The 26,825-nt window shown below is 55.2% G+C and overlaps 2 protein-coding genes across 28 annotated transcripts in view; both read left to right on the forward strand.

The window, feature by feature from the left end:
• SORBS3 (sorbin and SH3 domain containing 3) overlaps nt 1-9,667 on the forward strand; it is a 34,748-nt gene extending 25,081 nt beyond the window's left edge. For all 27 annotated transcript variants that reach the window (XM_081514136.1, XM_081514144.1, XM_081514113.1 and 24 more), the window contains 7 exons: nt 55-101; nt 264-378; nt 2,414-2,539; nt 4,014-4,322; nt 5,092-5,195; nt 5,782-5,888; nt 8,829-9,667. In XM_081514136.1, the coding sequence (XP_081370262.1) occupies nt 55-101; nt 264-378; nt 2,414-2,539; nt 4,014-4,322; nt 5,092-5,195; nt 5,782-5,888; nt 8,829-8,890 (870 nt within the window). In that variant the 3' untranslated portion in view covers nt 8,891-9,667. The remainder of the gene's footprint in view (nt 1-54; nt 102-263; nt 379-2,413; nt 2,540-4,013; nt 4,323-5,091; nt 5,196-5,781; nt 5,889-8,828) is intronic.
• Nucleotides 9,668-10,093: 426 nt separating this feature from the next.
• Nucleotides 10,094-26,445, forward strand: PDLIM2 (PDZ and LIM domain 2). Its single transcript, XM_081514451.1, is given in 13 exon segments — nt 10,094-13,229; nt 13,231-13,480; nt 13,483-13,582; nt 13,584-13,618; nt 14,737-14,831; nt 15,515-15,666; nt 17,765-17,834; nt 17,937-18,088; nt 18,244-18,319; nt 22,420-22,502; nt 22,746-22,891; nt 24,755-24,872; nt 25,884-26,445. Coding segments are annotated over 13 exon segments (1,716 nt in total). The 5' UTR covers nt 10,094-12,968; the 3' UTR covers nt 26,062-26,445.
• The last annotated feature ends 380 nt before the right edge of the window (nt 26,446-26,825 follow it).

Consider the following 26,825-nt stretch of genomic DNA (forward strand, 5'->3'; position numbering starts at 1 on the left):
TACTTGCTGGCTGAATAACTGAGGTCACCTGCTCTGTCCTCTCCCCCTGCCCAGAGGAAGGCCGCCCGGCTCAAGTTTGACTTCCAGGCCCAGTCCCCTAAGTAAGTACCATTCTGCCCCTTGCCTTCCCTGTGGCAGTCCCTGGGAGGACAGGACTGCAGTGTGCCCCCCTAGAGGGTGGGGAGGGATTCTGGGGGCGCTGGGCAGAGTCTGGAGGACCCTGAGGACTTCAGATTGCTGGATGTCCTTGCTCTGGCCTTCAGGGAGCTGACTCTGAAGAAGGGTGACATTGTCTACATCCACAAGGAGGTGGACAAGAACTGGCTGGAGGGAGAGCACCATGGCCGCCTGGGCATCTTCCCCGCTAATTACGTGGAGGTGAGTGGGGGTGACAAGCAAGGGGCCCTGCCAGGAGGGTGGAAGGGTTTGCAGAGACTTAGAGAATGCAGACCCCCTTTAACCAGCCAGGGAGCCTCTCCAGAACTGGCTGCTCCCTCACACCTGGCAAGTTTCCTAAGACAAACCGTGAGCTGGGGTAGGGGCCAAGTCTCAGCCTCATTTGTGCCCTCCAGGAAATGTTTGTAAAGGGAGGCCTACAGGTGGAGCCCAGACCAGAGGGAAGAACCAAACAACTCAGTTCCTGTACTCGAGGCCATCAGCCCTCTCAGCGTCCCCCACTTTCACCACTGAGAATCCACCTCTCAGAACCTACATCTCCAGCTGTCTTTTGGGAAGAAGTCTAATTGCAACAAGAATATGAAGTCTGAGACAGTTCACCAATCACATATACTTGTCATCTCCTTGCTGTGTATCACCTCCCTCGATCCCCCGATCAACCTGGCAAAGTGATAGATCAGCCCCATTTTACAGATGTACTAAGGTTCAGAGCCAAGTTGTTAAGTAGAAAATCTAGAATCTGAATCCAGAGACAAGGTTCTGGGTTTGATAGATATGGGGCTACAAGTTATTGAGTGTTTGCATCTTTTAAGGAATTTCCAATTATCTAATTTATCAGCATAAATTTGTTCATAATATTTCATTATTATCCTCTTAAATATTTATTTATTTTTGACTGCACTGGGTCTTCATTGCTGCGACTGGGCTTTCTCTAGTTGCAGCAAGTAAGACTACACTCTCTAGTTGTGGTGCATGGGCTTCTGATAGTGATGGCTTCTCTTGTTGCAGAGCACGGAGTCTAGAGCGCTCAGGCTTCAGTAGCTGAGGTGCACCGGCTTAGTCGCCCCGAGGCATGTGGTGTCTTCCCAGACCAGAGACTGAACCTATGTTTGTTATTATCCTCTTAATGTCAGTAAGATCCAAAGTAATGTCCTTTCTTTCATTCCTGACATTGATAATCTCTGTCTTTTCTTATTCTGACTAGAAATTGGTTAATTTTATGGGTCTTTTCAAAGAACCAACTTTCGATCTCATTGACTTTTCTCTACTTTTGTTTTCAATTTCATTGATTTCTGCCTCTTCATTATTTCCTTCATTCAGCTTGTGTTAGGTTCTTTTTCTAGTTTTTTAGAGTGGTAGTTCAGATTATTGATCTGAAACCTTTTTCTCCTAAATGTAAACATTTAATGCTATAAATTTCCCTCTAAGCATAGCTTTACCTACAACCCACAGATGTTAATTTTTTTTTTTTTTCACTCAGCTCAGACTATTCTCATTTCCTTTGTGGCTTCCTCTTTGACCCATCGATTAAGTCGTCTATTTCAGGCTCTTTATCTCATAGGCATCAATAGACCTCCTCTATCCTTAAAACGATATCCCTGATCCTGAAGTTCTACAAGTATATACAGTATTGCATGTCATCAGTCATTTACATCTTGAAATGCAGAAGTGTTACTCAGTCATGTCCAACTCTTTGCGACCCCATGGACTGTTGCCCCACCAGGCAATCGTCTGAGCCACCAAGGAAGTTCTTACATCTTCCTATGAACTAGTTTATTAGCATCTTGATTTTTCTGAGTAGGATGAAGCAAAGAGAGCTTGAGGACTCTGGGCACATGGTGGGGTAAAAGTGGAGGGGGAGGAGGGACACTTGGTTCTAAGCAGTGGTGAAATGGTAGATCCTCACTTTTAGAACAGGCTACCAGGAGTTCCCTGCTCCTTGGCACCTCTCATGTCCTTCTGTGCTCCGATTTAAACTCTCTCCTGTTTGCACTGCCATTGTCCACTCTGATAATTCCCACTCCACATAACCTCTGCTGAAAACTCTTCCTCCAGAAGCATTCTGGGGCTAACTGCCCCCTTGCCCTGCGCTCACTGCTGGCTGCCCCCAGGCTTGTGTTTGGTATCTGTCTCCTCTCTGGTCTGGGGACAGACCTTGCTTATATTGCTTCCCCAGGAGCCCAGGTCTGTGCCCAGTTAATACCCAAGCTGAATCTCATGTCTTCTCTTCCTCCAGGTGCTACCAGCAGATGAGATTCCCAAGCCCATCAAGCCTCCGACCTACCAGGTGCTGGAGTACGGAGAAGCCGTGGCCCAGTACAACTTCAAGGGGGACCTGGAGGTGGAGCTTTCCTTCAGAAAAGTATGCTTGGCCAGGGGGAAAGGGGGGTGGGGCAGGGCAAGGGCAGGTGAAAACGTAGGTAAATGTGTGCAGTAAAAATATTCTTTTAAAAAAAAAAATCAGATATACCTATTTTCACTAGTGTTTCAGATTTTTTTCTCAATCTCTTTGGGTATATTTCCCTTAATTGTGCTCATTTTTATTTTTATTTATTTATTTACTTTTATTATTTTTTTGGCTGCATAGGCTCTTTGTTGCAGCACGCAGGTTTCTGTTACAGCACATGGGTTCTAGAGCACGTGGGCTCAGTAGTTGTGGCGCTTAGGCTCTCTAGTTGTGGCTTAGTTGCCCCACGGTATGTACGATCTTAGTTCCCTGACCAGGGATTAAACCCAAGTCCCCTGCGTTGGTAGGTGTATTCTTAACCACTGGACCATCAGGGAAGTCTCCTGCCCATTTTTATTTATTTATTTTAATTAATTTATTTGGTTGTCCTGGGTCTTAGTTGTGGCATGTGGGATCTAGTTCCCTGACCAGGGACCGAACCTGGGCCCCCTGCATTGGGTGTGCAGAGTCTTAGCCACTGAACCACCGGGGAAGTCCCTTGCCCATTTTTAAAATGTTTAAAACTTCTAGAGTAGTTGTGCTTTTTCTCAAGTTGCAGGTTGGTAGGCTGTGAGGATCACATCAGCATTTTAAAAATAATAAAATGGAAGTCTTAGAATACGTTTGCACGTAGAAAGCGTATTTCATCCAACTCTTAGTTGTGTGTGTGTGGGGGGGGTGTACTGGATTGATATTACAACATATTCTTTTTACTATAGATAATGGTTCAGAAAGCTTGAAAAATGTTGAGACTTCCCTGACAGTCCAATGTTTAAGGTTCTGTACTTCTAATGCAGGGGATGCAGGTTCCATCCCTGGTCAGGGAATTAAGGTCCCACGTGCAATGCAGTGCAGCCAAATAATTCAAAAAGAAAGAAAAAAAAGAAAATTGAGTAATGTCCCAGAAAGCAAGAGAACTGCTCTCTCTTGGTTTATTTTGAGGGCAGAGACCCTGAATGCACCTAGTGAGTGTTTTCCTGGAAGAGCTGGCCTAGGGAGAGAGGGGAAAGGAGGTAGCTGGATGGAGAGAGGTGGGAGCAGGAGGGGGCTGGAGACCATCCTTCCTAGGACAGCCCCACTAACAGTAGTCAGTATGTGGGCTGGGGGAACACCAGCTGTCCTCAGGGAGTTTGTTTTTTGATGCGGTGATGACCTCCAGGGTGGAGGCAGGAAAGGACCCAGTCATGGCAGTGGTGCTAACACCTGCCCAGTACTCCTTACCAACCTGCGATGGAGCTGTGTGACCTGTATATAACCAGCTGGTCCCCTCCAAGCCTGATCCCTCTATGCACAGTGTTAAGTTACAATGACTCTGCCCCACGTAGGCACCCTCCTGTGCCTGGCAGCCAAGGGCCCTGCAGATACTACCTCCCTCCCTCTCTGTGACCAGGGGGAGCGCGTCTGCCTGATCCGCAAGGTGAACGAGCACTGGTACGAGGGCCGCATCTCGGGCACCGGGCGCCAGGGCATCTTCCCCGCCAGCTACGTGCAGGTGACCCGGGAGCCCCGGGTCCGGCTCTGTGATGACGGCCCCCAGCTCGCTGCATCTCCCCACCTGCCCACTGCCTGCCTGGTCCGTCACCCCAGCTCTCCCTTAATGCCGCGCAGCCCAGCTGACCCCACTGACTTGGGGGGCCAGACCTCCCCCCGCCGCACCGGCTTCTCCTTCCCTCCCCAGGAGTCCAGACCCCAGACCCAGGTAAGACGACCTGCCTCAGACCCAAGAGGGAACCCTGCTCCCCGTGCTGTATTACCCATTCCTGGGAGGCTCTGTGTTGTGGAATCTCCCCCAACTGCTCAGGATAGTATAGTGGGGTGACTGAAGAGAACCTTGTGTTTCATTCCTTGAGGACCCCAGACCCTGGAGCTGTAGCCCAGGGAGGCAGGGGTCTCTAGGTGGGACTCCCAAACCAGCACAGGCCTCCTGACCTTCCAGAGTGCACGTTTGGGATTTATCTGTATCAGCATCTGGGACAGGGTGTGCTGGGAGTCGGAGTATCTGCCATTCACCTGCTGTGTAACCTTGGGCAGATGACTTACCCTCTCTGGGTTTGGGTTTCCTCACTTGTAGAATGGGGATAGCGAGTCCCACTGCAGAGGGTGGTTGGTAGGAAGTAGCTGATGGGCAATGATGGCCATGGGTCGTCATGCTGACATTGACCACAGACAAGGGCATGTGCTCCTATGTTCATCCCTCACTCAGCAAACTGCTATGGGCAGACAGACCCCATGCACAGGAGGCCTCCTGCTCCCAGCTCTGTGCACACGTGCAGATCAGCCACCTCCCCTACCTGGGCCCAACTTCCCAGCACCTGTGAGGTGACACAGTCAGACAGATCTCCCTGTGCTGTGGGGACTCCGAGATGAGGTGAGGCAGCATGGGACACTGTTCCCGGGGAGGGGCACAGGCCGGTTCACGCCTCCCTCCTCGTGCTTGCATGTGCCCGCCTGCCCTCCTATGGACCCAGAGTCTCAGCACCCCCGGGTCAGCTCTGTCCCATCCTGGAGGCTCCAGCCATCCCCTGGACCTGGGGACCTCGTCCTCCACCACCACTGAGATACACTGGACCCCGTGAGTACCATCTGGGACGCTTGGTCGGGGTGGGGGGCTACTCCGCAGGCAGTGCTGAGCACATACTAATTTACTCCTCCCTACCCAGAATGGAGTTGGGAAATTTCTCCTAAGGAGTGCTTGTCCTTATAGTGCTTATGGGTGATTTTGGTGGGGTGTGTGTGGGGCGGGGGGTGCGGGAATGGGAGGACACTTGTCTACAGTGTTCCTGACTTGTCCCTGCCAGCTCTGGGCCTGAGAGCAAGCCTCCCACACTGGGCACCCCTCCCCTCCGTCTCTCATTGGGTTTCCAGGGCTGAGGTCAGCGTGGGTGTGTGCGCAAAGTGGAGCACAGATTTGAAGGCATTGAGAGCTCAGGGGAGGTGGAGTGTGGGTGATTAGGGCTTGGAGAGCAGGGAGCAGGCCTGTGGATGGAGGCTCTGAAGCCAGAAAGAATCACCATGCCCAGAGCTTGGCCAGGGACTCATGGGAGCATGGAGGGACCTGGGAAATTTCAAGAATGTGTCCACCTTGGTTCGGGACTAGCCAGGCCTGGTCTGGGGAGGGGCTAGGGCCCTGGTGGTTGCTATGGCAATGTGTCCTGCAGGTACCGGGCGATGTACCAGTACAGGCCCCAGAATGAGGATGAGCTGGAACTGCGGGAGGGGGACCGAGTGGACGTTATGCAGCAGTGTGATGACGGCTGGTTTGTGGGTAGGTGGGCCTGGCGGGCAGGCTGGGGGCAGGTGCATCTCAGAGTTCTAGGGGAATGGGCTGGGGGGACAGGCCAGAAAGGGTATCTCAGAGTCCTGGGGCGAGGGGCTGGGGAGAGGCCAGAAAGGTTATCTCAGGATCCTATGGGGATTTGAGTGGCTGCTCCTGCCTGCCAGGACTGGTTCAGCAAAGATTCATGGGCTGACCACCTCCTACCCTTTCAGCCCACCACTGGCTGCTTTCCCAAAGCCAGCACTCTGTTGTTGTCATTCCCTGAAGAAGGGTGAGGCCTGGGAGGAAACCAGACTAGCTCAGGGTCATTGTTGAAGCCAGTGGGACTCAGGGCAGCAGGGTTCCTGACTCCCAGGCCTCTGATCCTTCCATCATACACCTGTGTCTGTGGAGCAGTCCTTGGGTGGGAGGGTTGTGGGGGGACCTGTCTCCTGAGACAACTGAGCCCTTGATAGAGAGGACCAAGTCTCACACCTGTGTGTCCCCACCCCCACCACCCCTAGCTAGAAGCTAGCTCTCTCACCCCCAAGAGGAGAGAGAGGAAAAGGATCCAAGCCCTCAAGGCTGGCCCAAGGGCAGCTCAGGCAAGGACTAAGGCAGGAAGTCTCAGGTTGGCCTTGGCCTGGTTCACAGTGACCACTCAGCATGCTTTTTTCCCAGAGTGAGCGGGTCAGGTCCAGGCTGCAGCTTCAGGGGATGGGGTCATCCCTAGAAAGCAGTGAGCATCCAGAAGCTCTGGCTCAGCAGGGCCTAAAGGGTTGCGGAGGTGCTTTGGGAGGAGTGGTCACAGGAGTGACAGCCTTCCTCTCTCATCTGAATCCCAGCACCTCAGTGCTGACCACGCTTCCGACACACCAGTAACTGAAGCACCAGCTTGTTAACATGGGGCTTCCCAGGTGGTGCTAGTGGTAAAGAATGCGCCTGCCAATGTAGATGTAAGAGATGCAGGTTTGATCCCTGGGTTAGGAAGATGCCCTGGAGGAGGGCATGGCAACTCGCTGTTGTATTTATGCCTGGAGAATCCCATGGACAGAGGAACCTGGCAGGCTGTAGTCTATAGGGTCGCAAAGAGTCAGACACAACTGAAGGGAGTTAACACACACACATACACACACACACACACACACACACACACAACCTTGTTAGCAGTCCTTTCCTTGGATGGGTGGGCTTGAGGGCACATTCTTGTGTTTTTTTCATTCACAAGTTTTATTCCATGCAGTTAACTTTTTGTATCTTTAAAGTCAATTTGCTTTAAAAAATTAATATTTCTTATTCACCATAAAGTCCATCCACCTCCCCCAAGGAAACCAAATTCATGGAAGGAGTAATTTAGGTCTAAGATGTTAGTTGCTCAGTCATGTCCCACTCTTGACAACCCCATGGACTGTAGCTCACCAGTTTCCTCTGTCCATGGGATTTCCCAGGTAAGAATGCTGGAGTGGATAACCATTCCCTTCTCCAGGGGATCTTCCCAACCCAGGGATCAAACCTGGGTATCCTGCATTGCAGGCAGATTCTTCACCATCTGAACCACCAGGGAAGCCCAATTTTTGAATTTTTTGGCTACACCACACGGCTTGTGGTATCTTAGTTCCCTGACCAGGAATAGAACACACATCCTCTGCATTGGAAGCATGCAATCTTAACCACTGGACTGAGGGCAGCTGAAATAGGTACTATAGGCTTGTGACAAAGGCTTCCTAGCCCACCATACTGTACATATATAGCGAAATGGCAGCACTTTGTGCGTGAGTGCAAAGTCGCTCAGTTGTGTCCGACTCTTTGCAACCTTATGGACTAGAGCCACCAGGCTCCTCTCTCCATGGGATTCTCCAGGCAAGGATACTGGAGTTTGTTGCCATGCCCTCCTCCAGGGGGTCTTCCCGACCCAAGGATTGAACCCGCATCTCTTATGTCTCCTGCATTGGCCGTCGGGTTCTTTACTATTAGCACCACTTGCTCAAGTTCACCTAAATGAAGTCTTGGGGACACATTCTAATTTTAGTCTGTACACTTCTACTTCTGCATTTTTTCCTATTTTTATAACTCCTAGTAAAGACAGGAGGAAAAAGCACCACTTTTGTGGAATAAACCCCAAGGGCTTTTAGAGGGAAGGTTGAGAACAGTTGTTTTCTCAGTTACACTGGCACATTTCAAGTGCTCATCAGCCACATGTGAGTATCATTTTGGAAAGTGCAGGTCAGGGAAGGCTTCCTGGAGGAAGTAAGGGAGGCGGGGGAAGGATTTGGGGAGGCAGAGAGGAGAAGGGAGGCCCTCTAGGCAGGGGAAGAGTATCAGTAAGGCCTAGGGGCAAGAGGGCCCTCAGCTGCTCACAGAGGGGGATGGCTGCCTGAGGGGAAGGGACGGTCCAGCACTTTAATTTAATTTTATTTTCCTGTAGCTCCTAGCATTTCTCCTCCTCTACCCCAGGACACAAATTTAGGGGGGTTGTAGTAGACAGAGGCCTGGATTTTGGTCCCGGTTCTACTTCTGAGCAGCTGAATGCTTTGGGGGAACTGACATGGCCTTCTCATATACCTTACCTGCTCCGTCTCTAAAGTTAGGGTGTCATACTAGACCAGTGAGATTCCTCCCTATTTAAGTTCTGTGATTCATTCTCCTGCTTCTTTGCTTTCCCGAGGGGTTATTCAGGGCTGTGTGCAAAGTTATGCACAGTTGGTTGAATGCTCAGATTCACCCATCATTATCAACATCATGATGCGTGGCTTGGCCATCTACGATTCTGCTTCTAGAGGGCAAGAGTGAAGAAAAGCAGAATCCTCCCTCCCTGGGACCTGGATTCCACCTGCAGTTCTGGGTACTGCCAGCAGAGGACAGGGCTCTCACTTCTTCACCACCACCACCAGCTCACCCCATTCTTGCTTTTAAAAGTGGGGAATGTTCTTTCTGTCTTTCCTCTTTCAGGTGTCTCCAGGAGGACCCAGAAATTTGGGACATTCCCTGGAAATTATGTAGCCCCGGTGTGAGTGGTCTCCGTGGCAACTCAGAGCCCACCCAGGAGGGGGTGGGGAACAGAGCACTTATGGGAGGGAGAGAGGACCCCCCCTACACACACCCCTCCCCCACGACTTGAGCTGCTGGCATCTGCAGACAAGCCCAGCAGTCTTTCCTACAGAGCCTCGCTTGAAGCCCCTTGGACTGATTCCCACCCACGACTCACAAGCATTCCTCTAACAGCCCTTTTATTTCCTCCCCTTCCCCACTCCCCAAATATAGAGGTCTGCTTTGAAGTGGAGACTGTTTCAGGCCTTATTGAGACCAGACCCCCAAGTCCCCCACCCCGCTATGGCGTTTCCTCTTAACAGGGACCGGCTCCCAGCTTTACCCCCATGGGGTTCCTCTAACAAGAACCAGCTTCCTAACCAAATAGAGACTAAAGGCCGCCTGCGCCTGGAGGGCTTTCTCCCTTGTCACTCCAGCTTGCTTGCCATCCTCTTTGCCTCCCTGCCTCCAGCTGGGCCTGGGAGTGTGGTAGGGGATGGACATGGCTCTTCCTTAGCATTTGCTGCCTGGCAAGAGGTCTTGCCTGAAGGCTCCCTCTTCCCAAAGGCTGCCAAACCCTGCACCTGGGCCATGCTTGTCATTCTGGCTGCCTTGGTGCCCAGGAAGAGTGGAGCTTCCAAGGACTGGCCTGTCCCAGATGTATTCCAGGGAGACAGGTATGCGCTGTCCTCCTGCCAGCCTAGTGGCCCCCAAGTCCCCCCTAGAAGCAGAGAATGTAAAATAAATCTGGGTACCAAGGACCTTGCCTTCTTGTCCTTTTTCTTTGGGGTATGGAGAGGGCTCCTCGCGCTTAGGCTTATGGGAATTCTTTCTGCTGTAGGCTGAGCTGGGAATCAAGTGGGATGAGAATGAGTGAGTGTCTGTGTGTGTGTGTATGTGAAAGGGAAGGCTGGAAAAGCACCATCATTATCTCTAAAGATCTCAGGTCTCAGGCAGGATTGGGCAGCCTGGAGGATCTGGCAAGCTGTGCTGAGAGAACTAACATCACAGGGACCAGGGCAAGGCCTGATTGTGGGGAGAAACCAGAGATGGGAGCTGAAGGTGGCCTCGTTTGCAGCAGTTTGATCCTGGAGCTGCCATGGGGTTGCTGAACTAGATGACGTTTCTGTTTGCTCTGCTCCTCATGTTTTCTTTCTCTGGGCTCTTGTGTGTTTGTTTACTTTCTTTTTTGGGCTTGGGTTTTTGAGCAATCGATGGCAGGAAGCTGGGAGTGGTGGAGCACAGCTAGCCAAGGCCACTCTTCTGGCCCAAGGACAAAGTCCTGGGGCCTGGCGGTGCCTGTGGGGGCACAGTCTGGGCCTGGCTGCTCTCATTAGGAAGGAAAGCTCCATTCCTTGGCCACTGCTGGGAGATGAGCCAAGTGTAAGGTGCTACCCACATTTTGTTTGATGTAAGCATCCCAACTGGCAGGTTATGGTTCCATTTTACAGCAGAAGAGACTGAGGCAGAGAAATTAAGTTGTCTGGGTCACATCATAATAAAATGCTGAAGTCAGGTCTCATGATTGTTGCTGCCTCTCTGCACAGCCTACCAAATGCCCGGCCAATTCCTTGTCCAGAGGGCCCAAGAAGGAAGGTCATGCATGAAGTCCCTGAGGCGGGCCGGGGCTGGGCCTCTCTCACATTCTTCCTGTAATCATGTCATCTGAGCCTGTCACTTAGGGCACCCCCACCCAAGGTGGGTGGGAAGAGGTGATGGTTCCTAATTCTGTCAAGACAGGTGGGAGAGGTCTGTGAATGACGGGGCTGTGGCCGGTCCCTGGCAGGTTCCTTGAGCCTGGGTGTGGCCTGGGCTCCAGTGATGGTTAAACAGCAGCCTGAAGAATGAGACGTGCTTTCAGTCCTCCGTCCACCCCATTCCTCGCCATGGTCTGCTGCTGGGGTGGCAGACCCAGCCCATGCTGTGGAAGTGACCCTTCCCCATGAACCTGCTAGCCTGTTCTTGATCGCCCATCCCATCTCCTTTGAGTTGCCTGATGTCCTCAGAAAGGAAAAGATCTCAGGGCCGAGACTTCCTTTCCTTAAGGCAGATACCAAATACACACCCTCTCCTTGGGGCCCTGGAGCCTCTGCAGCAAATTAACCCTACGCCCTGCCTGTACATGATTCCTTCTCTGCCTTGACTTGGCACAAGGTGGGAGGGGTGACCTGGCCGGGGGGAGGGTCAGAGCCAGGAAGGACCTTAAGTCACTGGGGTTCTTATCCCAGTGAGGTGAGTGACTTGCCCAGAGGACCAGAGAGTTGCTAAGGGCAGAACAGTCCACCTTCTGTTCCATAGGGACATGCCCTAGGGTCGGTTGACTTTCTCTTCATTGTGAGTTTCATGATTGTAAATCACTGGGCAGAAATCCTGCTGATGAACCTGCAGATCTCTCTAGAGTCTATACAAGGCAAAATCTGAGGTGAAAGACGTGCAAAACCGAGTCCCTGCTACAAACTGGCAGGATGGGAGTGGGTGGCAAGGTGAGGGAAATTAATCCATCGATCATTCAAATAATATCCCTTTTATAAAATTTCTTGGAGCACCTGCTGAGGGGGCCAGGCACTGTGCTAGACTCCAGGAATGGAGCAACAAGGCGAACAAAACCCACCCTGCCCTCCAAGGAGTGGGCAACTTTATGAGGAGGGGAGTGTGTACAACAGGAGGGTAGTCTGTGTATCATCCCAGTTGATGCAGAGGAAACTGCTCGAGGTCACAGAGCTAGGTAGAGCAGATCTGGCATTTGAGGTTAGGTCTATGGGTGAGCTCCGCCCTAAGCAGTGCCTGTCCTACCCACAGCTTCCAGCTCCCTCAGGGGCTTCCAGCCTAGTCCGGAGGCAGGACAGATGCATCAGGCAAAGAGGCCACACGGGGAGGCCCGGGACTTGTTAGTGTGAGAGCAGCTTACACACACCCAGACAGAGCTGTGGGAGGCCAGGATGGGCAGGTAGCTGCACTAGAGGCAGGATGGTCCAGGGAGGGCATAGGTAGGTGGAAGGGGAAGTGAGGGTACACCTTGCAGAGGGAACTCAGAGGGAATGACTCACACTTGAGATAGGCAAGTTACAGCTGTACCTACAGGTGTGCTGTGCTGGAAACAGGCCAGCCTGACAGTGTTAGTCTCAGTTGTGTCTGACTCTTTGCAGCCCCATGGACTGTAGTCCCCCCTGGGCCCTCTGTCCATGGGATTCTCCAGGCAAGAATACTGAAGTGAGTAGCCTTTCCCTTTTCCGGGGGATCTTCCAGACCCAGGGATCGAACCGGGGTCTCCTGCATTGCAGGCAGATTCTTAACCACTGAGCCCCCAGAGTAAAGTGGAGACCTGCGGGAGATGGGAGAGCTGGCTCTGGTGGGTCCTGAGGTTTCCCAGGGTGAGGATTGCCTGGTTTGGCTCCACAGGGAACCATTTGCTGGATAGTTCTGAGCTGATGACACCTGGGGTGTCCTCCTTGGCTGTCCTCTCCTGATCCCTAGAGCCAGGGACCCAGGTGGCTGGCAGAGGGCTGGGGCACAGGGGACCATGGGCCAGTAGTAGTGGTTGGGAGTGGCAGGCCCCGGGCAGGGGTGACCCAGAAGGTGAGAGGAAGGCAGTCAGGAATGGAACTGGCATCAGCGCACAAGATCGAGGGATGCGTGTAGTCCCGGAGGGGGGTCGATCACCTCCAGCTGGAGTCCCTCTTCATCCCCTACTGGGCCTGGAACATCGCCCTGAGTGAAGCAGGCTGGCGGTGCATCTCAGGCCGAGAAGCTCTGCGCAGCCAAAGCACCGCAGCAGTCGGTGGTCACCGCCCCGCCAGCGCGCTGGCCGGGGAAGGAGGCGGAGGCGCGGCCCCCGGGTTGGGATTTGTGGGTGTCGGGGCTGCATCTGCGCCAGCGTCTGAGCCTGGAGTGGGCGGAGGAGCCAGGCAGGAAGACCGCAGACAGATCCAGCCGGCCCTCCCCCACCCCGTCCCCGCCCCGGTCCCTTGTAAGGAGGGCGAGTTTCGGGGGTCAGCAGGCTCAGCTGTCTGCGAATTGGGGCTCTGGGCCCGTCACCAGACCGCCTCCCCTGTCCCTGGGAGGATGGGGCTACCCCAGAGAGGACGGCTGCAGCCTCTAGGGGGCTCTCGGGAGAGTAGCCCCGGGCCCCCAGCGGGCGCGGGCCAGGTGGCAGCGCCCGGGCTGGGCTGCGCGGAGGAGGCGGCCTCCCCGGCCAGGGGCGGCGGCTGGGGCGGCGGCAGGGGCGGCCCTGGGATCACATGGGTGGAGGCAGGTCCCGGAGTCCCGGGCGGGCTCTCCCCAGAGTCAGGCAGACGGCGGCGGCGGCGGCGGGAGCGGCGGCTTCTCCTCGCCTCCCTCCTTCCCTTCCCTTCGCTCTCGGGCCTTGCCGCCCAGCCCGACAGGTGAGCGGGAGCCAGGTGAGCGCGCCCACCTGTGCGCGGGGCGCATGGCCGGCGTCCTCCCGGCCCCGGCGCCTTGGCCGTTCTGTGCGCCCGCGGCTCCGTGGGCGCCCGAACCTCTCCTCTGCGCACTGCCGCTCCCCGCAGCCTCTCCTGCGGTCGGTTCCCCGCCTGGAGCTGGGCTTTCCCCTCCCGGGCGCTCCTACTCCAGCCCCCGGGCGCACCGGTACTTTGGTCTCAGAGCTTAGGAGGCGCCTGAACTGGGCGAGCCGGGCCGACGGGCTGGGCACTTCTTCGCTGCCCCCGGCTCGGAGTCCACTGACCAGCTCAAAGGTCTGGAAATCCAAGGCATTTGCGAGCCGCCACAGCCGACCTGGGGCCTGCGGGAGGGACAGAGTGGTTGGGCCAGGGCAAAAGGGGAAGCCGAAGGGTCGAGAAGTGGGCAGACAGCCCCGCTTGCCCGGGCACCCTCTCCCCAGTCTCCTAAATGCAGGAAGTGGTCCCAGTGTGCTTGATAGATTTGGGCAGCACTTGTAGTCCGTGGGCCTCCCCAAGGGCAACCCCAGGGTGGGTGCTGGGTAGGGTGGTGGCCCAGCCTGGCATTACAGCTTCCTGCCTGGGTTGGCTCCTGACTCCAGAACGAGAGGGTCAGGAAATCCTACAAGGGCCTGGTCTACAGGGACACTCCCTTACCCAGTAGAGGGGCCCTGGATGGGAGTCCTGTGGCCACAGCTCGGCGGCAGCATCCGTCAGCTCGCCCTACTGTTCACCGCCTGGGGTGGGTGTGCCCAGCTTGGCAGATGAGACTGTCCTTCTTGCAAGAGCGGCTGGGAGGGCAGCAGGCCATTGGGAGAGGTGGGAAGCCTTGTCTTGCCACTTGAACCACATTCCCAGGGGCACAGTAGGCAGCTGGGAGGCCCCCTCTGAAAACCCGAGCCACCGCGCCCCCCAGCCAGCTACTTGAAAGCCTGCGGTGGTGCCACCCCTTTCTGTTCCCTGAGTGTTGTCCTCCCCCAGAGGAAGTACCTTGTGCAGTCGGGTTTGGGGACCGGAAGCCAGCACTAGGGGCACTTAGCGTTGATAGTGGAGGAGGGGAGAGGAAGTGCTGACATCCACCACCTGCCAGCCCTGACTGCCCGCCTGCTCTCAGCAAGCCCCGGTGTCTAGCACCCCGACAGCCTGCCTCCAGGGAGCCGCTCTGCTGAAGACAGACGCTAAGGGGGAACTCAGAGTCCTGACTTCCCAGGGTGGGGGGAAGTGGAACTGAGGCCTGCAGCAGAGGTTAGTCATTTCCTCTACCCACCTCCACCCGCCGCCCCCCTCCAACCCTCCAGCCCAGCCCCTAACTGACTGCTCCGGGGGACCTGACACACACACCCCACCTCCACTTCACAGCACCCCCCCGGGGGAGCTGAGGGCCTGGCTCCATCTCTCCATCCTTTCTGCCTCAGGTATGGCACTGACAGTGGATGTGATGGGGCCAGCGCCCTGGGGCTTCCGAATCTCTGGGGGCAGGGACTTCCACACGCCTATCATGGTGACCAAGGTAAGTGCTAGTTCTAGGAGATGGGGAGGTACCCCCAAAGTCAGGGTTTCTTCCCTGTCTGTTCAGTCCTCACAGACACCTTTCTTTTTTTTTTGTTCTGGAGTCAAGGCCTGTTTCTGAGATTGTTGGCCGGGGCAGAGCTGAGGCCAGGTTGCCATGAGAATGTGATGGCCACTTCTAGGGAGTGAAAGGGAGCTGGGCCAAGTGCAGGGCCTGCTCTTTCTCCTTGGACACCGACCCCATACCTACCGGCGGCCACTTTGGTGGTTAGTAAGCGAGGCGCCCTGAGCTCTTGGCAATTCTCCACTGACCCAGCCAGGAAGTGTTCATGCAGGAGGCCTAGGCAGGCAGCACCTGTGTGATTTGGTTTGCACAAGCAGGGCTCTTTTCGAGCACAGTTCCTGAAATTCTGCCATTGCATATTCTTTGGCAGACCCCGTTAGAATCCCAGTGCTGGGGTCAGGGGTGGGGGGCTGCCACTCCAGCCTCTGGACCCCTCGAGGAGAGGATAAGCCGATTACCTGGGTGGACACTGGTGGGCAGGGAGAGTGATGTTAAAGGGAGATATGCAGGGCAGCCTGGTGCAGGTCAGCTTCTATGTTTCTTGGGCTGAACAAGGACATTTCCTCTCCTCATTCCCACCTGAATGTCACATGAGACGACTTGATCCTCATCCCCTCCAGGTAACTGAGCGGGGCAAGGCCGAGGCTGCTGACCTCCGGCCTGGTGACATTATTGTGTCCATCAACGGTGAGAGTGCAAAGGACATGCTTCACGCCGAGGCCCAGAGCAAGATTCGCCAGAGCCCCTCACCCCTGAGGCTGCAGCTGGACCGGTAGGCCCTCCATTTCCACTGGGCCTGCTAGTATCGCTCTGCCTTCTGCCAGCCCGCTGCACGATGACTGCCCTTACCTCCTACCCTCAGCTCCAGTCTGGCCTCCCTGGGCTGCTATGGCTCATCCATGGAAGGTCTGGGGCTCTGGGGCTGCAGCAGGATAGCTGAGGGGTGTCCCTGTGCCCAACTGGGTGTACAGTCAGAGGTCGGGCAGGCTGGCATCAGCCACCTGGATACCTGGGTTTGACTGGTTCCCAGTGTGTGGGGTACAGGGTGTGGGCATGAAGTGGGTTGAAGAGGAGGAAGGTGTGCCTGAGGATGGGTCCCCAGGGTCCCTGCCTCCAAGACCCTCTGTTCTGATCTTGGGACGGTGAGGAGTTTGGGGTCTGTCTCCCCATAGAACCCCTCTGTGGCTCCTCATTTCCTCTCTGGACCCTGTTGGGGAAGGCGGATTCCCAGGCTCCTGGGCCTTCAGCCTGGAAACCTGGGCTGGGTGGGGGGGTGAACAAGTGGCTTCCTGGGGTGGAGCATCCCAGTGAGTCAGAGGGCAGGAATGCTGGGAGATCCCCCTGCCAGGAGAGCCCTCTGGGCGGGTCTTGAACCTGAGTCAGGTACCTCCTGTACCTTTGCCAACGCCTCCACCACCAGCTTCCTTCTGGGCTGGGACTCCATGCGCTCTCCTCGCCTCTGCCACCCCTACAGTGCTGTGGATGCTGGCTCCCGGGACCTCTTATGACCCCAGCCCCTTCAGTGCCTACGTCGTGCCACTTCTGGCTCCTGAGTGTTTACAGGAGTGGGGCCTGGAGGAGGAGGGTAGAGAATGGGTCATGGCATCTGGGAGGGGACCAAAATCCACAAGAAGCTGCAGAGTGGGGTGGGGGAGGGGCGGGGAGTTGCTGACAGCATCACTTCCTCTGGCATCCTTCTTGGATGGGACCAGCCCCATCAGAGAGGTGGTACCCCCAGGCCTCCTCCAGCTCCACATGAGCACTGGTCCAGACTCCCTGCCTCTTCTTTCTTTTGTTCAAACCCCTCCTAACCTCTCCCAACACCCCAGCCCCAGGAGACCTCTCAGGCACTCAGAAGCCCCAGGCAGGAAGTGGTGCTCTGGGCGGGGCCAAGCTCCCCTCACTCAGGCCCTAAACTCTTCCCCACCTCCCCGGAAAGAAAGAGCTGAGGCAGTGGCTGGCATGGAGTGTGGGGACTGAGGTTCCTATTGACCTCACTGGAAGTGGTCAGACCTCCAGGATTAGTGTAGTGGGACATGGTGGGCCCATCCCTCACCCTCAGCAGCTCCTAGCCCTCCAGTCACCTCCTGTTTAAGGCTCCAGTCAGATTCCACTGGAGGGGAGTCCCTGGGGAGCTGAGGCTGGGGGTTGGGGGGTGCCTTGGTGATTGGCAGGGGAGCTGGGCTGTCATGTTCTTTAGGTCCTTCAGCTCCCTGCCTGGCAGGAAGCAGGGCTGGCTCCACCCTCTGTTTTATGGGGGAAAGCCTGCAGAAGGGGCAGAGAGTGTTCCTTTCAAAAGCCAAGCTGGCAGGGGACAGGCCCCTGGAGAAAAGGGAGCAGTGGGCCCAGCCATTGCTGGCCTTTAGGAATTTTGGCAACTCTCTCTCTCTCTCTGGGCTTAAGGTTCTCCAGGGGTGAAAGAGAAAAGATTATTTATATATAGTCAGCTGTCCCCTGCCAAACTGATCTACAAACTGATGCTGACCAGTGACATAGTTTGGGTGAAATGTTCCCCCACCACCAAAAAAAAAAAAGGAAAGGAAAAACAAAGGTAAGGCAAAGGGAGGGGTGATATTGTGAGGAATTTTTTTAAAAATCTGAATTTATTGAACTTTTTGCTGAAACAATGTCCTTTCTACTTTGTAATACTGAATTGTCCTTTGTTGTAAGAAATGATGGTGGTCGTTGATGATAATTACTTGTTGTGAATTTGGTAAAGTTGAGATTTAGCTACCCGATGTCTGAATGTTCTGTACATTTCCCTAATCTTGAGAACCTGGTGTGGGGACAGCTGGAGTCTACAGCCCCTACCAGCTTAGTGGAGGTGCCAGGACTCCAGTGACACTCACCTTTCTCTGTCTTCTCTTCAGGCCCCAGGCTGCCTCTCCCGGGCAGACCAATGGGGAAAGCTCCCCAGAAGCGCTGGCCACTCGCTTCCAGGTAGGATGATGCCTCCTGCTGGGAGCCCCACACCCTGAAGTGATGGGAGGCCCCCTCCCTTGCTCCTCTGGGCCCTGCCCTTCCAGGCCTCTCTCTCCACAGAGCTCCAGGAGGACACACACTGACAGCCAGTCCTCCCTCCGGTCTTCTTACTCTAGCCAGGCCTCCCTCAGCCCCCGGCCTTGCAGCCCCTTCTTCACCCTGCCCCCGACCAGCCCCCAGGCACCCACTGGAGAGGTGGTGACCAGCCACAGGTGAGCGTGGCGGGTGGGCACCGTGTCCACAGGTGCAGGCCAGCCTCTCAGAGTCTCTGAAGCTGAGGTTAGGGGGCCTTGGGGGTCACCTCTGTTTCCTTAGGGCAGCCTGGTGGAGAGGACCCAGGCACCCACTGTCCATTTCCCCATTTCAGTTTCCAGAGCCTGGCGTACTCCCTGGAACCTGCTTCTGCTGACCACTTGTACTATGGGGGCCCTGGAAGCCGACAGGTGAGGATACCTGGTTGGTTGGTAGTGGTGCCTGTAGGGACACAGGTCCCACCTGGGCAGTCAGCACTGTGGTCTCCTAGCAATGGGTGGGCTCCTCTCCAGAGCTAGGAGGCCAGCACTCTGGTGAGGGTGACAGTCCTTGTGCTGATTAGACCCAGGTGGCCTTCTCCATCTTACATTCCTACTCGCTGCCACCTCCTCCTTGCTGATGGCTTCCTCCCTTCTCCAGTGTTTCTCTTGGGCTGGGAACGAAATAGTTTTGCTGCTGTTGTTGGGATGATTCCCTTTGGCTCTGGCTGAATCTCTTGAACACATTCCTCCCCATTCCAAGCCCCATGCCCGCCCCCAACTCCCATCACCCATCCCCCCTCTTCTCCTCTGACTCAGCCCCCAAGAACCACCAGAGAACCACTAGCCGGACTGTGATTCCGACTCAAGTTGCATTTGGCTTATTCTCTGTTTTTTCCCCCCTCTCCAGCCCTTTACTCCTGGTCCCACTGTCTGACAGACAGGACCCCCCAGGTCCCACTGTCTACTAGTGACAGCCCAACCCCCACCCCTTGGTGGTATTTCTCCTCTCCAGGGGCAGGGGTGGGGAGGTGAGGAGTGAGGCGGCCAAGAGTCCTGGCCACAGCTGCTGGGGGCAGAGTTTGTGGGGGTAGGTCCAGCCTTTGGGGTGAAGGGGATGAGGCCCAGCTGCTGGAATCCTACCTCGAGTTGATTCTGCATTCCAGAAAGCAGAGCCTTTGGAGATGGCTGGGGGAGGGTGCTAGAAACTGGAGGCTCTGGAGAAGGACAGAGCAGGGTCTTCTGGAGGCTTCATAGTAGGGGCTCCCTGGTGACCCGCTGCGGGGCCTGCCCAGTGGCCCTCCACGCAACGTGGGCATAGAGATGTATATATTCAATGAGACACCATCTTTAAGGAATTTCAAATGTAATTGTAGAGATAAGAGAGACATGCAAAACAACTTTGGAACAATTAAGCACTGAACGGTATGGTCTTAATTATAAAAGCAGGAGGCGTTCTAGGAGGGGAGAGCTGAGAGTGGGCTGAGGTGGCCTGAGAAGGCTTTGTCAGGAATTTGCTGGATGTCAGAGGTAGATTTGGATTAGAGATGATGAGCTGGGGAGATGGGAACGCAGCGGTAGGAGCAAGACCCGGCGTGTCTGAGCCTGGGGGCCTTCTCCACAGAGGTACGGGCTGAGACCAGCTAAGGATGAGCTCTGTCCACCCTGGCCTCCTTCCTCCCTGTATCTGCAACCAGGGCAAAGGGGAGATGCGGATGAGATGGGGAGCGGCTTTCAAAGTGGCAGCAGCAGTGCCTTGGAACTTATTAGACATGCAGATTCTCAAGCCCCAGTCTAAACTTACTGGATCAGACAGGGGTGAGGGCCTGGGTGGGGTGGGGCCACCCATCTGAATTCTCAGGAGCCCTCAGGGATCTGCTGCATACACAGCTTTGAGGACCACCCATGTGGTGTGAAGAAAAGCCCTGGGCGGGGTGGCAGGGAGACCTGGGTTAGTCTCACCTCTACTGTGTCACTTTGGACAAGGCCCCCATCCTCCACTCTCTGGGCCTCAGAGTTGGACCTGAGGCTCTGAATTCCCTTCTTTGATCCTGAGGCCTCTTGTCATTCCTTCGACAAATATTTGTGGGGCAGCTGATTTGGTCAGGCACCCTTCTAGGCTCTAGGGATACATTGGTGGAAAAGCAGAAATTCCTAACCCCATGAAACTTGCATTCTGGTCTACGACAACGAGTCTGTGGTCAGACAGGGTGGAGTCACCAGACACAGCTCCCTCTTGGGAATCACCCATGCACTTGAGCACCTTAAAGGCTCTGAAAAGCCCTGTGAGAAAGATGCTTAATTTTATTCATTTCCTAAACTTGTTTAACTGCAGAATTTCTCCTGGGGTTCCCCATTATCCACCCCCCCCACCACCACTCAGTTATTAACATCCCCCACAACACATTTTGAGAAGTATTGGCTAGCAACAGCTCTTGATGAGCAGATAAACAGCTTTGGAGATGAAAGGTCGGTTTGGTAAAGGCAAGTATCACCTGTAGGTGCCTCGGGGGAGGAGGGAGGGAGGGAGAGGAGGGAGGGGAAAGGTGAAGCTGCTCCAAGTCAGGGAGTTGGGCTTCTCAGGCTTGCCAGGTGGCTCAGCTGTAAAAGTACTCGCCTGCAATGCAGGAGACACAGGAGACGTGGGTTCGATCCCTGGGTCAGAAAGATCCCCTGGAGAAGGAAATGGCAACCCACTCCAGTATTCTTGCCTGGGAAATCCCATGGACAGAGGAGCCTGGCAGGCTACAGCCCATAGGGTCAGAAGAGTTGGACACGACTTAGTGACTAAACCACCACCACCTTGGGGATGAGGTGGTCTGGCAGGTAGAAGGGGGCAGAGGTGACTACAGATGAGGTGTTGCTGCCCCAGGCTGCAGTGGTCATGGCCTTGCCTCTGGCTCCCAAGCTGGCTGAGGCATCACTGGGCCCAGGAAGTAGGACATTACCAGTCCTTATGGTGCCCTTCGGAAATCAGAAGTTGCCCCTTCTCAACAGGCACACTCTTGGGTGACCAGATATGAAGTAAAAACAGCCCCTGTTTCGCTTGCCGGCATGAGGACATTGCCTACGAAAGGAGCCAGGGTGGATTTCAGCTCTCCCTCCCTGCTGGCCAGTGCCCCCATGCAGGGCACACGCTGGCCGGTCTGAGACAGCAAGATGAACATTGTTCTTGAGTACCTGGTGCTGGCTGTCCTTCCTAAGGGAACGATCTCACCACCTGTCAGTTGACTGCATGGCACCAGCCGGGCACCCAGGAGCCCAGCGAGGAGTCCTGGCCCAGCCTCCCACTCCCCGAGTGACTTGGACCAGCCAGTTTCCTTTCTGACCCTTAATCTCCTTACTGTAGAAGCCGAAGAACAGAAGAATGCAGGCTGGTGCAGGGGGTCTGGTGCAGTGAGAGTTTAGGGCTGTTTGTTTTAAGACTCTGAAGTTTCTGTTTTCAGCTTAAGAAGTCATGCAGTTTTTCCACTTGACACCATACTTCAGCCCCAACGTTTAAAAATAAAGTATTTAATTTGGCCACGCTGGTCTTAGTTGTGGCATGCAGGAACTTCCATCTTTGTTGCAGCATGCGAACTCTTAGTTGTGGCATGTGTGCTCTAGTTCCCTGACCAGGGATCAAACCTGGGCCCCTTGTTTTGGAAGCTTGGAGTCTTAGACACTGGGACACCAGGAAAGTCCCATCCCTGACTTTAAATTTTAAAGTCGAAAGTATTTGGCTTTTCAGGAAACTGTGCCCTCCACCTGGCGTACCTTGGCGAGCCTAGTTGTCTCTGAGGCTCTCCTCTCCTTTGGGGGTGGCTACAGAGAGAGTGCAGAGATGCAGGCCAGAAAGCAGAGCAACAGGGAGACTGCAGGCAATATTTCCAGGTAGAGAGTGGTGTGAGAGGCCCAGAGGGCAAGCACACACTGAGCAGTGGACTCTGCTGTGAGCCCCAAACAGGCCTGGCTCCTCAAGGCTCCGTGGGGCAGGACCAGACTTCCCAGGGCAGCTGGGAGAGGCTAGTGAGCCCAGACCCTGGCGTTATCAGAGGAGAGATCTCCCCGAGCGTGTGGGGGAGATGGGACTTTTTTGTGGCCCCAACTCTGACACCAAGAAGGGTCTTGGCCCTTTATGTTTCCTTTTCCTCATTGCAAAAGGGTCAGCTTACTTTCTCTCTGCTTGTCTGCCTTCCCCGGCACCAGTGTGCAACGTCTTTGCAAACACAATGCATGAGATGGCAGAGGAGCCAGCACGGTGGCCCCACATGCTCGTCTTCATTCTGTCCCGTGCCTGTTCCCCTTGGGGCAGGAGGTCACCCTTCCAGAGCTGGGCCCTGGCCTCCCTCCCTCCTCGGACCCAGTAGGAGCAGCTACTGGCGGTTGCTGGTGCCTTGGCTCTGCGGGCAGCAGGGGGAGCCTGCGGGTCAGCGAGGGCCGGGGGCCCCCTGGTGTTGGCCTGCGGAACAGCTGAACTTGGCCGCTCAGATGGGTGTGCTGGCCCAGGGCCCCACTGCTGACTCCTCCCCTGGTGCCTCTCCTTCCCACAGGCCGGCCTCAGCCCTGCTGGCAACTCGGCGGTGCTGGTACTGCCGCCACCACCCTCCCCAGGTCCCCGTTCCTCCAGTCCCAGGCTCAGGTACCACTGGGGTCTGGAGGGACGGGTGGGATCTTGGAGGGTCTGGGAGCGACAGGAGACTGTCAGATTTCCTGGAGAAGGGTGGGAGGGGTCCCAGCTCTCTAAGCCCAGTTGGCTTTCCTTTGACCCCTAGAATCCTTTATCCCACCCCGGGACACTCTTTCTCTGCCCTCCTGGTCCTCCTAACCCCCCGGGCACGGGCCCCTCACTTCTGGCTGGCTCCTTCCATCCCTGCAGTGCGGACTCAGAAGGGGAAAGTCACCTCCTGAGAGAGGACTCAGAAGTCTTCAAGATGCTGCAAGAAAATCGCGAGGCACGAATGGCCCCCCGGCAGTCCAGCTCCTTCCGGCTCCTGCAGGAAGCCCTAGAAGCTGAGGAGAGAGGTGAGCCCCTGGGGGCTCGGGCAGGAGAAGGACATTCCCCCAGGACACTCTGAACCACTGACCAGATGTGTTAATAAATTAGTATTTAAATCAGTATTTTTTAAGGCTCTGACTTATAGAAGCCACTGTCCCTGAACTTCAGCAGCCTATGGTCTGGTAGGGGTTACTGGGGTGCACCCAAAGTTGCTGGCTAGGTTAAGGGAAGTGCCAAGGGAACCCTAAAGGTAGGTGGTGGGCTCTGGGTCTCCAAGGAGGACTTCATGGAGGAAGAAGGGTTTGACTTGGCCCTTGAAGAAAGATCAAGTCTTTCACAAATGGCCTTAAGATGGTGGCCGGGAGCCGTGTGGCATGTGGAGGTCTGAGCCAGAGGGTTTTCGGCTGGGACCAAGAGGACCCTGGCTGCATGGAGGGGGGCTGTGGAGGTTAAGTCCTGGCTGTGAGGCCTCGCATCCAGGCTGAGGAGTGTCCCAACCCAGGAGGGCTGGGTTAAATAGTGCCAGACGATGCATGAGGGGCTGAAGTAGGCAACAGAGATATGGGCTCCTGCCAACGGGTCAGTTGTTAATTCATCAGACGTTTACTGACTCATCCAGTGGACCAGCCATGAGCTATGTGGTGATCAAAGGTGGTCAGGACCCATCTCTACTCCCGAGGAACTCCATGTATTGGGCAGACTGGCTGCTCAGCATTCTGGGAAGTGAATGTTTTTGTGTGTGTGTGTGTATCTGTGTGTGATGGGGGCGGGGCACTGCCTCCTTCCAGGGGAGAGATGAGGAGGGCCTGGCCTCGGTAGTGCTATCAGGGGGACAAATGAAGGAACTGTCAGAAGTATTCGATCGGCAGAATCACTGGTATGTGGTGAAAGAGAAAATGTTAGTCACTCAGTCGTGTTTGACTCTTTGGGACCCCATGGACTGTAGCCCGCCAGGTTCCTCCATCCATGGGATTCTCCAGGCAGGAATACTGGAGGGGTACCTGGTAGCTGGTTCCAAGTCTGCTGTTTTGCTCCCAGAGGTGTTCACAGAGGGAAAGGAGACAGGGTAAGAAGGTTTGGAGCAAAGCGCATCCATCACCACCCCAAGGCCTTGGGAGGTCCTGGAAGGGGGCACAGAGAGAGGTGGGGAGGGGGGCAAAGTGTGCCCATCATCACCCCAAGGCCTCAGCATGCCCTGGAAGCGGGCACAGGGAGAGGCGGGGTGGAGGGATGAGGGCAGTGCAGACAGATGGTGACTTCACCCCTGAAGTCTTGGCATCCTCAGCTGTAGACAGGGACCATACCTGCCAGGTAACATCTGTGCTTCATCTTCATGTTGTTCCAAGGCTCAGACACCATAATGCACATGAGAGCCCTTTGAAAACTGCACAGAGGTGGTATGGTGTGTGTTATTATCTGTTATTACCATGTCTGTTAATGTCATCATGACTGAATCAGTAGAAAGGAACTGCCTGCTTGGTCTGATGTGTCAGACACCGAGCACAGACGCTGCTTAGGCTGCCTTAGCTTGGGTAGCTCAGCCTTGAACCTGCTCCCTGCCCTTAACCAGCCTCAGCCAAGGGTCTGGCTTGATCATCTCCTTGCTCCATGACCCCCACTCATACCCAGGGTTACACTGAGGTCCACTTGTAAGTGTGCCTTTGACAACAAGTCTCTTTGGAGCTAGTGCTGGTGGAAGTGGAGTGAGCATCAAAAATACAGCCTGGGGACTTCCCTGGTGGTCCAGTAGTTAGGACTCTGCCTTTCAATGCAGGGGGGTGCATGTTCGGTCTCTGGTTGGGAGACTAAGATCCCACATGCCTTGTGGCCAAAAAAAGCTGCTGCTGTGGACAAGCTCTGATGTGTCTGTCTGTCCTCCCCCCGTCCAGGTGGAACACCTGCCTACCTGCCCAGCTCGCTGAGTCCCCAGTCCTCCCTGCCCACCTCCAGGGCTCTGGCCACCCCACCCAAGCTCCACATGTGTGAGAAGTGCCACACCAGCATCGCGTGAGTGTTGGCGGCCTGGGGGGCAGGGCACACCCTGTGGATGGGGAGGGCAGGGCCCAGATGCTCTGCGTGAACCCACTAGCCAGAGGCCCTGGGGGGAGTGCTGCCACAGGTGACTTGTGATGGGCTCAGGGGTCGTTTCAGCCTTCTTGGAATGCTTGCACTGGCTTTTTCCTGCTGTCTCTCCTCTTGCTCCATTGCTTTCCCTGCCTCCCTGGAGGAGGAAGAAATGCTACGGTTTTTGATTTCTCTCCAATCATCATCTCAATGCCTCGAGATCTGCTCCGCCTCATCCTGGAAAATCTTGCTCTTACTCCCTCCTTCCCACTCTTAGGCTGCCTTTTCCAGAGGTAGGTGCATTTTTTCTCAGTGGGTGGCATGATAATGTACCCCAGAGAAAACATTCCCTGGAAAATTGAACCTTGGCCATCCCACCTTCCTGGTAAATTTCTTCCATGCTCAGTGTTGATGGTCAGATAACTCTAGGCAAGTCCCTGGCCTCCGTGTTTCACCTGCAGAATGGGAGACTGCCCACCCTCCTGTGCATTCTCGAGGAAGGGGGTCCTATGCCTTGGTTCTCAAAGAGCTGCAGCTGGGCCCCTGAGGGATTTCAGCCAACACCCCCAGAATTTCCCCTTCAGGAGGTCCCCAGTCCCAGGATTTGCATCTCCAATTCATCCACTGGTGACACAATGCTGTGGGTCTTGGCACCTGGGACTGCGCTTGGAGAATCACTATTCTGTTAACAATCCAGAAGATTCAGGATGGTGCTTGTCTGCCTTTGTGCAAGGGAGGAATGACTTTAAAATTGGGGTCCTGTGGGTGTGGGCTGGGGTTTCCCTGAGGGTAAGCTTGAGGAGTCAAGTGTTTGAGATTTGGGGACCTTCCGGGGTCCTGCTCTGGGCTGGGAACCAGGCTCCCTGAGAATGGGAATGGTGGCATCGTGCCAGCCACTCCTGTCCCTCCCTCCTGCCCTCCAGGTTAATGGCTGTCCCCTCCCTGTCCCTGCAGGAACCAGGCCGTCCGCATCCAGGAGGGGCGATACCGCCATCCTGGCTGCTACACCTGTGCTGACTGCGGGCTGAACCTGAAGATGCGAGGGCACTTCTGGGTGGAGGATGAGCTGTACTGCGAGAAGCACGCTCGCCAGCGCTACTCTGCACCCCCCACCCTCAATTCCCAGGCCTGAGCTCTCAGCCCACCCTCCACTCTGTGGGCACCTCCACACCAGACCCGTGCCAATAGCACGTTGGCCTGGAAAGGCGATGGGGGGCGGGGTGAAGCCAGAGGCTGGGACCTGCCTGTGCGGCGGGTGAGGGCAGTCCACCTCCCCAGGCCTCTGCTGGATACTGTTGCATCCTCTTGATGGACAGGCTCTCCATCAAAGCCCGAAGTGGGTACTGCATTGGACATCTTTGTGCACCGGGGATTAAGCAGGTTGGGACACGGATATAAGTGTCTAGAAGGAGAGGGGTGGGCCAGAGCCTACAGGTATTCACTGTGTAAAGTTTTCAACATATGAGCACTAAAAATATACATACTGTACGTGAACAAAATAAAGTAGGTGCCCCTCTCTTCTCTCCTTCCTTGCCCCAGCCCCTGGAAGTGAGCTTCCCCTAATACTAGGTGGAGAGTCTCTCTTTTTTTTATTTAAATTTTTTTTTTTTAAATTTTGCACTGGGTCTTCACTGCAATGTGTGGGCTTTCTTGAGTTGCATTGTGAGGGATTTTCTTGTGATGCACGGGCTCTACAGCATGCAGGCTCAGTAGTTGTGGTGTGCTGGCTTAGAAACCCTGTGGCATGTGGGATCGGTTCCCTGACCAGGGATCAAACCCACGTACCCTTTGTTGGAAGGCAGATTCTTAATCACCCCACCCCTAGGGATATCCCTGGAGAGTATTCATATATAACAATTTTTTGCCCTCTTCTCCCCCCCCCCCAAACCCCACTCC

The sequence above is a fragment of the Giraffa tippelskirchi genome, chromosome 1, assembly GCF_054371585.1.
Source record: "Giraffa tippelskirchi isolate mGirTip1 chromosome 1, T2T-mGirTip1v1.2.pri, whole genome shotgun sequence".
Lineage (NCBI taxonomy): Eukaryota > Metazoa > Chordata > Mammalia > Artiodactyla > Giraffidae > Giraffa > Giraffa tippelskirchi.